Source organism: Somniosus microcephalus, unplaced genomic scaffold (genome assembly GCF_052327205.1).
Source record: "Somniosus microcephalus isolate GS21.2 unplaced genomic scaffold, FLI_Smic_1.0 unresolved_chr7, whole genome shotgun sequence".
NCBI lineage: Eukaryota > Metazoa > Chordata > Chondrichthyes > Squaliformes > Somniosidae > Somniosus > Somniosus microcephalus.
Window position 1 is genome coordinate 41,546,879 of NW_028225185.1, and position 16,907 is coordinate 41,563,785.

At 51.3% G+C, this 16,907-nt stretch overlaps 1 protein-coding gene across 1 annotated transcript in view; it reads left to right on the top strand.

The window, feature by feature from the left end:
- Nucleotides 1-15,235, top strand: part of LOC147086839 (tyrosine-protein phosphatase non-receptor type 18-like) — a 110,471-nt gene extending 95,236 nt beyond the window's left edge. Inside the window, exon 6 of the mRNA XM_085978335.1 lies at nucleotides 15,020-15,235. Coding sequence (XP_085834461.1) covers nucleotides 15,020-15,235 — 216 coding nt within the window. The remainder of the gene's footprint in view (nucleotides 1-15,019) is intronic.
- Nucleotides 15,236-16,907: the final 1,672 nt, after the last annotated feature.

Below are 16,907 nucleotides of genomic sequence, written 5' to 3' on the forward strand. Positions count from 1 at the left end.
GTAACACACTGACATACCCCACACCCCTCACTGTAACACTGATATACCCCACACCCTTCACTGTAAAACTCTGATATACCCCACACCCCTCACTGTAACACTCTGATATACCCCACACCCCTCAGTGTAACACTCTGTTATACCCCACACCCCTCACTGCAACACTCTGATATACCCCACACCCCTCATTGTAACACTCTGATATCCCCCACACCCCTCACTGTAACACTCTGATATACCCCACACCCCTCACTGTAACACTCTGATATACCCCACACCTCTCACTGTGACACTGATATACCTCACACCCCTCACTGTAACACTGATATACCCCACACCGCCCAGTCTAATACTGATATATCCCACACCCCTCACTGTAACACTCTAATATATCCCTCACTGTAACACACTGATATACCCCACACCCCTCACTGTAACACTGATATACCCCACACCCCTCACTGTAACACTCTGATAGACCCCTCACTGTAACACACTGATATACCCCACACCACTCACTGTAACACTGATATTTCCCACACCCCTCACTGTAACACTCTGATATACCCCACACCACTCACTTTAACACTGATATACCCCACACCCCTCACTGTAACACTCTGATATACCCCACATCCCTCACTGTAACACTCTGATATACCCCACACCCCTCACTGTAAAACTCTGATATACCCCGCACCCCTCACTGTAACACTCTGATATACCCCACACCCGTCACTGTAACACTCTGATATACTCCACACCCCTCACTGTAACACTCTGATATACCCCACACCCCTCACTGTAACACTCTGATATACGCCACACCCCTCACTGTAACACTCTGATATACCCCACACCCCTCACTGTAGCACTCTGATATACCCCACACCCCTCACTGTAACACTCTGATATACCCCACACCCCTCACTGTAACACTCTGATATACCCCACACCCCTCACTGTAGCACTCTGATATACCCCACACCCCTCACTGTAACACTCTGATATACCCCACACCCCTCACTGTAACACTCTGATATACCCCACACCCCGCACTGTGACACTCTGATATACCCCACTCCCCTCACTCTAACACTGATATACCCCACACCCCTCACTGTAACACTCTGATATACCCCACACCCCTCACTGTAACACTGATATACCCAACACCCCTAATTGTAACACTGATATACCCCACACCCCTCACTGTAACACTGATATACCCCACACCCCTCACTGTAACACTCTGATATACCCCACACCCCTCACTGTAACACTCTGATATACCCCACACCCCTCACTGTAACACTGATATACCCCACACCGCTCAGTGTAACACCCTGATATACCCCACACCCCTCACTGTAACACACTGATATACCCCACACCCCTCACTGTAACACACTGATATACCCCACACCCCTCACTGTAACACTGATATACCCCAGACGCCTCACTGTAACACTCTGATATACCCCACACCCCTCACTGTAACACACTGATACACCCCACACCCCTCAATGTAACACTCTGATATAAACCACACCACTCACTGTAACACATTGAAGTACCCCACATCCCTCACTGTAACACTGATATACCCCACACCACTCACTATAATACTCTGATATATCCCACACCCCTCACTTTAACACTGATATACCCCACACCCCTTACTGTAACACTCTGATATACACAACACCCCTCACTGTAACACTGACATACCCTATACCACTCACTGTAACACTCTGATATACACAACATCCCTCACTGTAACACTGATATACCCCACACCCCTCACTGTAACACTGATATACCCCACACCCCTCACTGTAACACTCTAATATACCCAAAACCCCTCACTGTTACACTGATATACCCCACACCCCTCACTGTAACACACTGATATACCCCACACCCCTCACTGTAACACTCTGATATACCCCACACCCCTCACTGTAACACTCTGATATACCCCACACCCCTCTCTGTAACACTCTGATATACCCCACACCCCTCACTGTAACACTCTGATATACCCCACACCCCTCACTGTAACACTCTGATATACCCCACACCTCTCACTGTAACACTGATATACCCCACACCCCTCACTGTAACACTCTGATATACCCCACACCCCTCACGTTAACACTGATATACCCCACACCCCTCACTGTAACACTGATATACCCCACACCCCTCACTGTAACATTCTGATATACCGCTCACTGTAACACACTGATATACCCCACACCACTCACTTTAACACTGATATTTCCCTCACCCCTCACTGTAACACTCTGATATACACCACACCAATCACTTTAACACTGATATACCCCACACCCCTCACTTTAACACTCTGATATACCCCACATCCCTCACTGTAACACACTGATATACCCCACACCCGTCACTGTAACACTCTGATATACCCCACACCCCTCACTGTAACACTCTGATATACCCCACACCCCTCTCTGTAACACTCTGATATACCCCACATCGCTCACTGTAACACTGATATACCCTATATCGCTCACTGTATCTCTCTGATATACACAACATCCCTCACTGTAACACTGATATACCCCACACCCCTCACTGTAACACTGATATACCCCACACCCCTCACTGTAACACTCTGATATACCCCACACCCCTCACTGTAACACTGATATACCCCACGCCCCTCACTGTAACACTGATATACCCCACACCCCTCACTGTAACACTGATATACACCACACCCCTCACTGTAATACTCTGATATACCCTACACCCCTCACTGTAACACTCTGATATACCCTACACCCCTCACTGTAACACTCTGATATACCCCACACCCCTCACTGTAACACTCTGATATACCCCACACCCCTCACTGTAACACTCTGATATACCCCACACCTCTCACTTTAACACTGATATACCCCACACCCCTCACTGTAACACTCTGATATACCCCACACCCCTCACTGTAACACTCTGCTATACCCCACACCCCTCACTGTAACACTCTGATATACCCCACACCCCTCACTGTAACACTCTGATATACCCCACACCACTCACTGTAACACTGATATACCCCACACCCCTCACTGTAACACTCTGATATACCCCACACCCCTCACTGTAACACGCTGATATACCCCACACCCCTCACTTTAACACTGATATACCCCACACCGCCCAGTGTAACACTGATATACCCCACACCCCTCACTGTAACACTCTAATATACCCCTCACTGTAACACTCTGATATACCCCTCACTGTAACACACTGATATACCCCACACCCCTCAGTGTAACACCCTGATATACCCCACACCCCTCACTGTAACACTCTAATATACCCCTCACTGTAACACACTGATATACCTCACACCCCTCACTGTAACACTCTGATATACCCCACACCCCTCACTGCAACACACTGATATACCCCACACCACTCACTTTAACACTGATATTTCCCACACCCCTCACTGTAACACTCTGATATACCCGACACCACTCACTTTAACACTGATATACCCAACACCCCTCACTGTAACACTCTGATATACCCCACATCCCTCACTGTAACACTCTGATATACCCCACACCCGTCACTGTAACACTCTGATATACCCCACACCCCTCACTGTAACACTCTGATATACCCCACACCCCTCACTGTAACACTCTGATATACCCCACACCCCTCACTGTAACACTCTGATATACCCCACACCCGTCACTGTAACACTCTGATATACCCCACACCCCTCACTGTAACACTCTGATATACCCCACACCTGTCACTGTAACACTCTGATATACCCCACACCCCTCACAGCAACACTCTGATATACCCCACACCCCTCACTGTAGCACTCTGATATACCCCACACCCCTCACTGTAACACTCTGATATACCCCACACCCCTCACTGTAGCACTCTGATATACCCCACACCCCTCACTGTAACACTCTGATATACCCCACACCCCTCACTGTAACACTCTGATATACCCCACACCCCTCACTGTGACACTCTGATATACCCCACTCCCCTCACTCTAACACTGATGTACCCCACACCCCTCACTGGAACACTCTGATATACCCCACACCCCTCACTGTAACACTGATATACCCAACACCCCTCACTGTAACACTGATATACCCCACACCCCTCACTGTAATACTCTGATATACCCCACACCCCTCACTGTAACACTGATATACCCCACACCGCTCAGTGTAACACCCTGATATACCCCACACCCCTCACTGTAACACACTGATATACCCCACACCCCTCACTGTAACACACTGATATACCCCACACCCCTCACTGTAACACTCTGATATACCCCACACCCCTCACTCTAACACTCTGATATACCCCACACCCCTCACTGTAACACTCTGATATACCCCACACCCGTCACTGTAACACTCTGATATACCCCACACCCCTCACTGTAACACTCTGATATACCCCACACCTGTCACTGTAACACTCTGATATACCCCACACCCCTCACAGCAACACTCTGATATACCCCACACCCCTCACTGTAGCACTCTGATATACCCCACACCCCTCACTGTAACACTCTGATATACCCCACACCCCTCACTGTAGCACTCTGATATACCCCACACCCCTCACTGTAACACTCTGATATACCCCACACCCCTCACTGTAACACTCTGATATACCCCACACCCCTCACTGTGACACTCTGATATACCCCACTCCCCTCACTCTAACACTGATGTACCCCACACCCCTCACTGGAACACTCTGATATACCCCACACCCCTCACTGTAACACTGATATACCCAACACCCCTCACTGTAACACTGATATACCCCACACCCCTCACTGTAATACTCTGATATACCCCACACCCCTCACTGTAACACTGATATACCCCACACCGCTCAGTGTAACACCCTGATATACCCCACACCCCTCACTGTAACACACTGATATACCCCACACCCCTCACTGTAACACACTGATATACCCCACACCCCTCACTGTAACACTGATATACCCCACACCCCTCACTGTAACACTCTGATATACCCCACACCCCTCACTGTAACACTGATATACCCCACACCCCTCACTGTAACACTCTAATATACCCAAAACCCCTCACTGTTACACTGATATACCCCACACCCCTCACTGTAACACTCTGATATACCCCACACCCCTCACTGTAACACTCTGATATACCCCACACCCCTCACTATAACACACTGATATACCCCACACCCCTCACTGTAACACTCTGATATACCCCACACCCCTCACTGTAACACTCTGATATACCCCACACCCCTCTCTGTAACACTCTGATATACCCCACACCCCTCACTGTAATACTCTGATATACCCCACACCCCTCACTGTAACACTCTGATATACCCCACACCCCTCACTGTAACACTCTGATATACTCCACACCTCTCACTGTAACACTGATATACCCCACACCCCTCACTGTAACACTCTGATATACCCCACACCCCTCACGTTAACACTGATATACCCCACACCACCCAGTGTAACACTGATATACCCCACACCCCTCACTGTAACACTCTAATATACCCCTCACTGTAACACACTGATATACCCCACACCCCTCACTGTAACACTGATATACCCCACACCCCTCACTGTAACATTCTGATATACCGCTCACTGTAACACACTGATATACCCCACACCACTCACTTTAACACTGATATTTCCCACACCCCTCACTGTAACACTCTGATATACACCACACCAATCACTTTAACACTGATATACCCCACACCCCTCACTGTAACACTCTGATATACCCCACATCCCTCACTGTAACACACTGATATACCCCACACCCGTCACTGTAACACTCTGATATACCCCACACCCCTCACTGTAACACTCTGATATACCCCACACCCCTCACTGTAACACTCTGATATACCCCACATCGCTCACTGTAACACTGATATACCCCACACCCCTCACTGTAACACTGATATACCCCACACCCCTCACTGTAACAATCTAATATACCACACACCCCTCACTGTAACACTGATATACCCCACACCCCTCACTGTAACACTCTGATATACCCCACACCCCTCACTGTAACACTCTGATATACCCCACACCCCTCACTGTAACACTCTGATATACCCCACACCCCTCACTGTAACACTCTGATATACCCCACACCCCTCACTGTAACACTCTGATATACCCCACACCCCTCACTGTAACACTGATATACCCCACACCCCTCACTGTAACACTGATATACCCCACACCCCTCACTGTAACACTGATATACCCCACACCGCTCAGTGTAACGCCCTGATATACCCCACACCCCTCACTGTAACACTCTGATATACCCCACACCCCTCACTTTAACACTCTGATATACCACACACCCCTCACTGTAACACTGATATACCCCAGACGCTTCACTGTAACACTCTGATATACCCCACATCCGTCACTGTAACACACTGATACACCCCACACCCCTCAATGTAACACTCTGATATATGCCACACCACTCACTGTAACACTTTGAAATACCCCACACCCCTCACTGTAACACTGATATACCCCACACCACTCAGTATAATACTCTGATATATCCCACACCCCTCACTTAACACTGATATACCCCACACCCCTTACTGTAACACTCTGATATACACAACACCCCTCACTGTAACACTCTGATATACCCCACACCCCTCACAGTGACACTCTGATATACCCCACACCGCTCACTGTAACCCTGATATACCCTATACCACTCACTGTAACACTCTGATATACACAACATCCCTCACTGTAACACTGATATACCCCACACCCCTCACTGTAACACTGATATACCCCACACCCCTCACTGTAACACTCTGATATACCCCAAACCCCTCACTGTAACACTGATATACCCCACACCCCTCACTGTAACACACTGATATACCCCACATCCCTCACTGTAACACTCTGATATACCCCACACCCCTCACTGTAACACTCTGATATACCCCACACCCCTCACTGTAACACTCTGATATACCGCACACCCCTCACTGTAACACTCTGATATACCCCACACCCCTCACTGTAACACTCTGATATACCCCACACCCCTCACTGTAACACTCTGATATACCCCATACCCCTCACTGTAACACTGATATACCCCACACCCCTCACTGTAACACTCTCTGATTTTCCCCACACCCCTCACTGTAACACTCTGATGTACCCTGTTAGATCCGTGATTCTGAGAGTATGATGTTTTCCAATAACTGCACGGATGCTGTAACTTAACAATCAACAGATGTTTACTGGAGGAGGGTAGTCTCAAGACTGGGGGTACAGAGGCATGCTCAAGGCTTATATACAGGTGTGGTCACTGCCGGTACTACAGTATACAGGAGCTGTAAAAGTAGTTCTCTCTTAAAGGTACATACACTACAATTCCTCCCCTTTTAGATTAGCAGTACCCATAATATTCAAATAACAATGAACACTTTAACATGTACATTAAACAACAATAGTCCATTTATAGATTCAGTCTTTGGGGCGGCTTCCTGATCCTTTCGGGATAGCGCCTTTCCTGCGGTTCTTGTTCTTGGTGCGGAGGCGATTCTGGCCCCTTTTCGTCAGTTAGTTCATCGTTTTCCACTGCTACTGGTTCTGAGGTAGATGCTACCGGTATGTCGGGTTCATCCCCAGGTACGCGAGACATGGGGTTGACTCGTTCCTGTGACGCTAAGATCTGATCAACGTGGCGTCTAACAATGTTCTCCCCAACATCCACTGTGTACATTAATGGCCCCTGCCTTGTGCATATCGTTCCGGGTTGCCATTTCTCTGTTCGGTAGTCACGGGCCAAGACTGGTTGTCCTACATTGAAGCTCCTTGTCGGCTTCTGATTGATGTGCTGGAATTGTTTATCCTCAACATTTCTTCGCACATTTGGCCTGAGCAAATCCAGACGAGATCTCAACCTTCGGTTAAAGAACATCATGGCCGGGGTCTGGTTGGTAACTGCATGTGTCGCATTTCTGTAGGCTAATAGGAAATTGTCCACCTTATGCTGTAGTGGAATTTCATCGTCGCACATGCCCTTTATCACCTTTTTAAAGGTTTGTACGAACCTCTCAGCCAATCCATTTGTGGCTGGATGATACGGGGCAGATGTGTAATGCCTTACCCCATTCCTTCTCATAAATTTCCGAAACTCTTCGGACACAAACTGTGGTCCATTATCAGAGCAAATCTGCTCTGGCAAGCCGTACCTGGCAAATATGGTCCGTAGGACTGCAATCGTTTTCTCTGTAGTGGTTGAGGACATTTTTATCACCTCAGGCCATTTCGAGTGAGCATCCACTGCTATTAAGAACATTGAGTCCATGAATGGACCAGCAAAATCAATATGCACCCGTTGCCATGGAGAGGAGGGCCACTCCCATGGGTGTAGAGGGGCATGTGGTGGTGCATTTTGGACCTTCTGGCATCCTGAGCAGCTCTTGGTTAGGTCCTCAATTTGTTGATCGATCCCCGGCCACCACACATAAGCCCTAGCAAGGCTTTTCATTTTCACCCCTCCCAGATGACCTTCATGAAGCTCATTTAGCACTCTCTCCCTTAACTTGGGTGGAATCACCACTCTGGATCCACACATCACTGTCCCCTGGTATACTGACAGCTGTTCTCTTCTGGATGAGAATGCTGGCAACAGTGAGTTGCCATGTGTTGGCCATCCCCTCACCGTCAAATCATATACCCGAGACAGCGTCGGATCATTGCGGGTCTCCTTCTCTGAATCCGCGTTAGTTACTGGCAATCGTTCAATTATTGACGAATAAAATATCTCGATAGGGTCCACTGCTGGTGCTTTCTCCACAGTAGGCAGTGGCAGGCGTGATAGCCCATCAGCGTTTCCATGCTGTTTCGTGCCTTTATATTCTATTTCATATTGGTTCGCCCCTAGAAAAAGGGACCATCTTTGTAACCGTTGTGCAGTCATCACTGGAACGCCCTTCTTTGGATTAAAGATGGAGACAAGTGGTTGGTGGTCAGTCAGCAAGGTGAACTTCTGCCCATGCAGATAGTGGTTGAATTTTTTTACTCCCCATACTAGGCTGAGGGCCTCCCTGTCAATCTGGGCGTAGTTGCACTCGGCTGAGGTTAGTGACCGAGACGCAAAGGCTACTGGCCTCTCCAACCCGTCTGGGAATTTGTGCGACAGCACCGCTCCAACACCATAGGGTGATGCATCACATGCCAAACGAATTGGTAGTGCTGGGTTGAAATGGGCCAACACCTCTTTTGATGTGATCAATTCTTTGCACTTCTGGAAAGCTCGTTTACATTTGTCATTCCACTTCCATGGTACCCCCGTTTGCAGTAGGGTGTTCAGTGGGTGTCGTACTGTAGACAAATTTGGTAAGAACTTATGGTAGTAGTTCACCAGCCCGAGGAACGACCTCAGTTGTGACACATTTTCCGGTGCTGGAGCCTTGACTACTGCCTCAATCTTTTCAGGGGACTTATGTAACCCCTCTTCATCGATAACGCGGCCACAATACGAGATCTGCTTCTGGAAAAACTCGCATTTGTGGCGATTAGCTCGGAGCCCATATTCCTTCAATCTAGTGAGCACCTGCTCCAGGTTGGCGAGGTGATCACTGTCATTTTGCCCGTGACCAGGATGTCGTCCAAATAACACTGGGTCCCTGGAATCCCTAGCAGGACTTGATCCATCGCCCTTTGCCAAATAGCCGGAGCCGATGTTACCCCGAACACCGGCCGGTTGTATTGGTAGAGACCTTTATGAGTGTTGATCGTGAGGTATTGTTTCGAGGCTTCTTCTACCTCCATTTGCAAGTACGCCTGGGCTAGATCAATTTTGGTGAAGCGTTTACCTCCAGATAGCGAGGCGAAAATATCCTCAATTCGTGGAAGCGGGTATTGTACCGTGTGAAGGACTGGGTTCACTGTCACCTTAAAATCCCCACAGATGCGGACCTTCTTTGGTTCCCCAGGCGTATTACTCAACGACCTCTTCATTACAGGAACGATGGGTGTAGCCCACTCGCTCCAGTCTACTTTGGACAGTACTCCTGAACGTTCCAACCCTTCCAGCTCTGCTTCGACGGCTGGTCGGATCGCATAAGGCACTGGTCTGGCCTTAAGAAACTTTGGGCTTGCATTTTCCTCTATTTTAATCGTTGCTGTTATGCCTTTTAGTGTTCCGAGTCCCTCCTGGAACACTTCTTTTGCGTCAGTTAGCATTTTTGACAGTCGTCCAGGTATGATGTCGTCATCCTTTTTGGCCTCAACCTTCAGTGCCTGTATGGAATGCCAATCTAATTGTATCTTCCGGATCCATTCATGTCCTAGTAGTGGTGGTCCTCCATCTGGCAATACATATAGGTCCATTTTAGGTATTTCCTGGCCTTTGTATATCACTTTCACCCTTATTTTTCCTTTGGGGTAGACTTTTTGCCCCGTGTACGTCTTCAAGACAATCTCTGTAGCTTTCAAGGGTATATGTGAAAATAGCCACTTGTAGTCCCTTTGGTTTATGACTGTTAGGGCTGATCCTGTGTCCAATTCCATTTTCACTTGGACTCCGTCTATCTTGAGTGTAACCCAGATAGTCTGGTGATCCTCCATTTTGGTTACCTTATGTAGTTTCAGACAACCCAGCTCCTTGCTTCCGGAGTCTGTATCACTTTTCTGTTCGTCTGAACTACTGTCCATCACCTTATGTACCTTTTTGTACTTCTCCTGTGGAGATTTCTTGCTGTTGGTTTTCTTCCCTAACCTGCAGACTCTTGCTATGTGTCCTGCTTTTCCACACTGTCTGCACACTTGGTCCTTGAACCAACAATCCTTCTGGTCGTGTGTTGTTCTGCCGCAGCGATAACACTGCCCTGCTCCATATGACATTTCATTGGTGCCATATTCTTGCGGTCTCCGTTGTATCTCTGCAGCGCCCCTTGCGGCTGCTTCGTGTGATACTGCCATGCTGAAAGCCTTGTCCAGCGTAAGATCCTTTTCTGATAGAAGCCGTTTCTGGGTTCCTTCACTTTGAAGCCCACACACAAACTTGTCCCTTAACGTATCTGCTAGTCCCACTCCAAACTGGCAGTGTTTCGATAGCTTGCGCAGTTCCGTTAAGTACTCAGCATTACTTTCGTCTTTGTGTTGGTTCTTTTTATGGAACTTAATCTTTCTGCTATCAGCAGCGGTGTGGGGTTTAAGTGGTCCTGTAGGATTTCTACTATGCTTTCGAAATTCTTATTCACGGGCTTCTCTGGGGTTATTAGGTTTCGCAGTAAGCCATAAGTTTTTGCACCCATGGAATTTAACAAAACCAGTGCTTTCCTAGCATCTGGCACTTCATTCGCCCTGCAGTACACCTCAATACGTTCCACATATGTCGCCCAATCTTCGACTTCATTGTCGAACGTAGAGATACTGCCACTCTTCGGCATCCCTGGGTGTGATTTAACTGTTAAAAATGGCGTCTCCCGCGCTTCCCCTTCTTCTCCGCTGGCACAAAATGGCGTCTCCCACGCTTTCCTTTCTTCCCGCGCTCGCCCTTCTTCTCCGCTGCGGCTTCTAAAAATGGCGTCTCCCGCGCTCTTCCTTCTTCTCCGTGGCTCAATGGCGTCTCCCGCGCTCTCCCTTCTTCTCCCCACGGACACTGTTCAGCCCTTGAGCCCTGGCTGTGCTCTGCGCATTTTTTTCTGTGCGCCTTTCCCGTTTCCGCCGCTCGGTCCTGAACCCGGCTGCTGCTTTACCCTCTCTCTCTCCGTTTTGTTTTTCCTCGACGCCGCTCGGTTTTCAACCCCCGGCCGCGCCCTGTGCGCTTCACCCTCTCTCTTACCCCGTCGACGCTGCTTGGCTTTTTCTCTGCCGTCGGTCAGCTCCAGCCGCCGCTGTCCGGGAAGGGTCTGCGCTGTACCTGTTGTCAGTCTCTTGCTGATCGTCGTGGCTGGGGAACCAAGCCCGGCTCTCAACAGCCTCCCTGCGATGTTCCCTCTCTGCCGGACGACTGGGCGGTTGCTCGTGGTCGACGCCCGTGTTTCCGGCCTCGACTTTCTTCCACCGTCCTCCCGGAGCGAATCCTCGAAGGGAAATGCAGAGTTGCAGGTAGATTCGAATCGACACTCGTCGCCACTGTTAGATCCGTGATTCTGAGAGTATGATGTTTTCCAATAACTACACGGATGCTATAACTTAACAATCAACAGGTGTTTACTGGAGTAGGGTAGTCTCAAGACTGGGGGTACAGAGGCATGCTCAAGGCGTATATACAGGTGTGGTCACTGCCGGTACTACAGTATACAGGAGCTGTAAAAGTAGTTCTCTCTTAAAGGCACATACACTACACACCCCACACCCCTCACTGTAACACTCTGATAAACCCCACACCCCTCACTGTAACACTCTGATATACCCCACACCCTCACTGTAACACTCTGATATACCCCACACCCCTCACTGTAACACTGATATACCCCACACCCCTCACTGTAACACTCTGATATACCCCACACCCCTCACTGTAACACTGATATACCCCACACCCCTCACTGTAACACTCTGATATACCCCACACCCCTCACTGTAACACTCTGATATACCCCACACCCCTCACTGTAACACTCTGATATACCCCACACCCCTCACTGTAACACTCTGATATACCCCACACTCCTCACTGTAACACTCTGATATACCCCACACTCCTCACTGTAACACTCTGATATACCCCACACCCCTCACTGTAACACTCTGATAAACCCCACACCCCTCACTGTAACACTCTGATATACCCCACACCCTCACTGTAACACTCTGATATACCCCACACCCCTCACTGTAACACTGATATACCCCACACCCCTCACTGTAACACTCTGATATACCCCACACCCCTCACTGTAACACTCTGATATACCCACACCCCTCACTGTAACACTGATATACCCCACACCCCTCACTGTAACACTCTGATATACCCCACACCCCTCACTGTAACACTCTGATAAACCCCACACCCCTCACTGTAACACTGATATACCCCACACCCCTCACTGGAACATTCTGATAAACCCCACACCCCTCACTGTAACACTCTGATAAACCCCACACCCCTCACTGTAACACTGATATACCCCACACCCCTCACTGTAACACTCTGATAAACCCCACACCCCTCACTGTAACACTCTGATAAACCCCACACCCCTCACTGTAACACTGATATACCCCACACCCCTCACTGTAACACTCTGATAAACCCCACACCCCTCACTGTAACACTGATATACCCCACACCCCTCACTGTAACACTGATATACCCCACACCCCTCACTGTAACACCCTGATATACCCCACACCCCTCACTGTAACACTCTGATATACCCCACACCCCTCACTGTAACACCCTGATATACCCCACACCCCTCACTGTAACACCCTGATATACCCCACACCCCTCACTGGAACATTCTGATATACCCACACCCCTCACTGTAACACACTGATATACCCCACACCCTCACTGGAACATTCTGATATACCCCACACCCCTCACTGTAACACCCTGATATACCCCACACCCCTCACTGGAACATTCTGATATACCCCACACCCCTCACAGTAACACTCTGATATACACTCACACACATTCTCTCACACACACACAATCTCACTCGCACGCACACTCTCACTCACACACACTCACACTCTCACACACACTCACACAAACACACACTCCCTCACATACACACACGCACACACTCACACACACACTCACACTCACACACACACTCACACTCACACACACACTCACACACACACACACACACACACACACTCACACTGTCTCACACTCTCTCACACACACACACACTCACACACACACTCACACTCACACACACACTCACACACACACACACACACACACTCACACTGTCTCACACTCTCTCACACACACTCACACACACTCACACACACTCACACGCACTCACACACATTCTCTCACACTCACACACTCTGCCACACTCGCACACTCTCACACTCACTCTTTCACACACACTCTCTCACACACACTCTCACACTCACACACACTCACACACACACACTCACACACATTTTCTCACACACATTTTCTCACACTCACACTCTCTCACTCACACTCTTTCACACTCACACACACTCACACTCTCTCACTGTCACACACACCCACTCTCACACTCACACACACTCACGCACTCTCACTCTCAGACACACCCACTCTCACACTCACACACACTCACTCTCACACTCACACACACTCTCACACACACTCACACACACACATTCTCTAACACACACTGCCCCCCCCTCAGAGTGAGGAGTGTGTTCCCCAGGAGCCACACGGTTGAATTTGTTCAATTTGGTTATGACGTTCTAACCTGTTTTTATCTCTCTCTCTGTCTCTCTCTCCCTCTCTGTCTCTCTCCCCTCTCTCTCTCTCTGTTTCTCTCTCTCTCTATCTCTCTCACTGTCTCTCTCTCCCCCTCTCTCTCTCCTCTCTTTCTCTGTCTCTCTCTCTCTGTCTCACTCTCTCTCCCTCTCTCTGTCTCACTCTCTCTCTGTCTTTCTGTCTCTCTCTGTCTCTCTCTCTCTCTGTCACTCTCTCTCTGTGTCTCTCTCTCTCTGACTCTCTCTCTCTCTCTCTCTCACTCTGTCTCTCTCTCTCTCTGTCTCTCTGTCTCTCTCTCTGTCTCTCTCTCTCCCTCTCTCTCTCTGTCTCTCTCTCTCTCTCACTCTCTGTCTCTCTCTCTCACTCTCTGTCTCTCTCTCTCACTCTCTCTCTCTCTCTCTCTCACTCCCTGTCTCTCTCTCTCCCCTGTAGATTGCTGCGTCCACTGCATCCTTGCTTGTCTCTTCTGTGAGCTGCTGACGTTCTGCGACCTCGTGGTGGACTGCGCCACGTGTGGTGCTGGGGCCGGGGGCCAGGCCTGCTGCTGCTGCGGGTCAGGCGAGGCCTGCGGAGGGGACGAGGACGGCTGCCCCTGCAGTCTGGAGTGCGGGGTGCTGGAGGACTGCTGCGGGTCCTCCGACTGCCTGGAGATCTGCCTGGAGTGTTGTTCCATCTGCTTTACAGCCTGACAGAGCGCCGCAGGGGGCGGGCCTGAGAGCCAGGACACCACCAGGCAATGGTCACCACTTCTCCCGAACCCGCCACCCTCTCCCCTCCACCACACCCTCTCCCTCCCCCTCTCCCTCCCCCCTCCCCCTCCCCATCTCCTAATCCCCCTCCCCATCCCCCTCCCCTCCCCCTCCCCCTCCCCATCCCCCTCCCCCACCCCCCAACTCCTCCCCACCCCCCTCCCCTCCCCCACCCCCTCCCCCTCCCCATCCCCTTCCCCCTCCACCTCACCTCCCCCTCCCCATCTCCCCATCCCCCTCCCCACCTCCCATTCCCCTCTCCTCCCCAACCCCCCTACCCCTCCCCATCTCCTAATCCCCATCCCCATCCCCCTCCCCATCTCCTCATCCCACACCCCCTCCCCTCCCCATCTCCCCATCCCCCTCCCCTCCCCCACCCCCCTCCCCCTCCCCATCCTCTTCCCCCTCCACGTCACCTCCCCCTCCCCATCTCCCCATCCCCCTCCCCACCTCCCATTCCCCTCCCCTCCCCAACCCCCCTACCCCTCCCCATCTCCTAATCCCCATCCCCCTCCCCATCTCCTCATCCCCCACCCCCTCCCCTCCCCATCTCCCCATTCCCCTCCCCTCCCCCACCCACCTCCCCCTCCCCATCTCCTAATCCCCCTCCCCATCCCCCTCCCCACCCCTCCCCTCCCCATCTCTCCATCCCCCTCCCCACCCCCTCCCCTCCTCTTCATCCCCCTCCCCCTCCCCACCCCCTCCCCTCCCCATCTCCTCATCCCCCTCCCCCTCCCCGCCCCCTCCCCCTCCCCATCTCCTAATCCCCCTCCCCATCCCCCTCCCCACCCCCTCCCCTCCCCATCTCTCCATCCCCCTCCCCACCCCTCCCCTCCCCATCTCTTCATCCCCCTCCCCCTCCCCACCCCTCCCCTCCCCATCTCCTCATCCCCCTCCCCCGCCCCCACCCCCTCCCCCTCCCCATCTCCTAATCCCCCTCTCCCATCCCCCTCCCCATCTCTCCATCCCCCTCCCCTCCCCTCCCCTCCCCTCCCCCACCCCCTCCCCCTCCCCATCTCCCCATCCCCCTCCCCTCCCCCACCGTCCTCCCCCTCCCCATCTCCCATCCCCCTCCCCTCCCCTCCCCTCCCCACCCCCTCCCCCTCCCCATCTCCTAATCCTCCTCTCCATCTCCCCATCCCCCTCCCCATCTCCCCATCCCCCTCCCCATCCCCCTCCCCATCTGCCCCTCCCCCTCCCCATCTCTCCATCCCCCTCCCCTCCCCCACCGTCCTCCCCCTCCCCATCTCCCCATCCCCCTCCCCATCCCCCTCCCCATCCCCCTCCCCATCTGCCCATCCCCCTCCCCATCTCTCCATCCCCCTCCCCAGCATAGCGGGTCACAACGTGTTGGCACCGCACCCTGCCCCCCCTCTCCCCCCTCCCCCCACCGCCCCCCCCCCCCGCCACGCCGCTCAGAAACACCTCAGCTCGGACTGTTGACGAGGCCTCTTGAAGAAGATCCACCATCACCTTCTCGACCTTTAGGGATGGGCAATAAATCATAGAATCAGAGAGTGATACAGCACAGGAGGAGGCCGGTCGGCCCATCGTGCCTGTGCCGGCTCTTTGAACGAGCTCTCTAATCAGTCCCACTCCCCCCTGCTCTTTC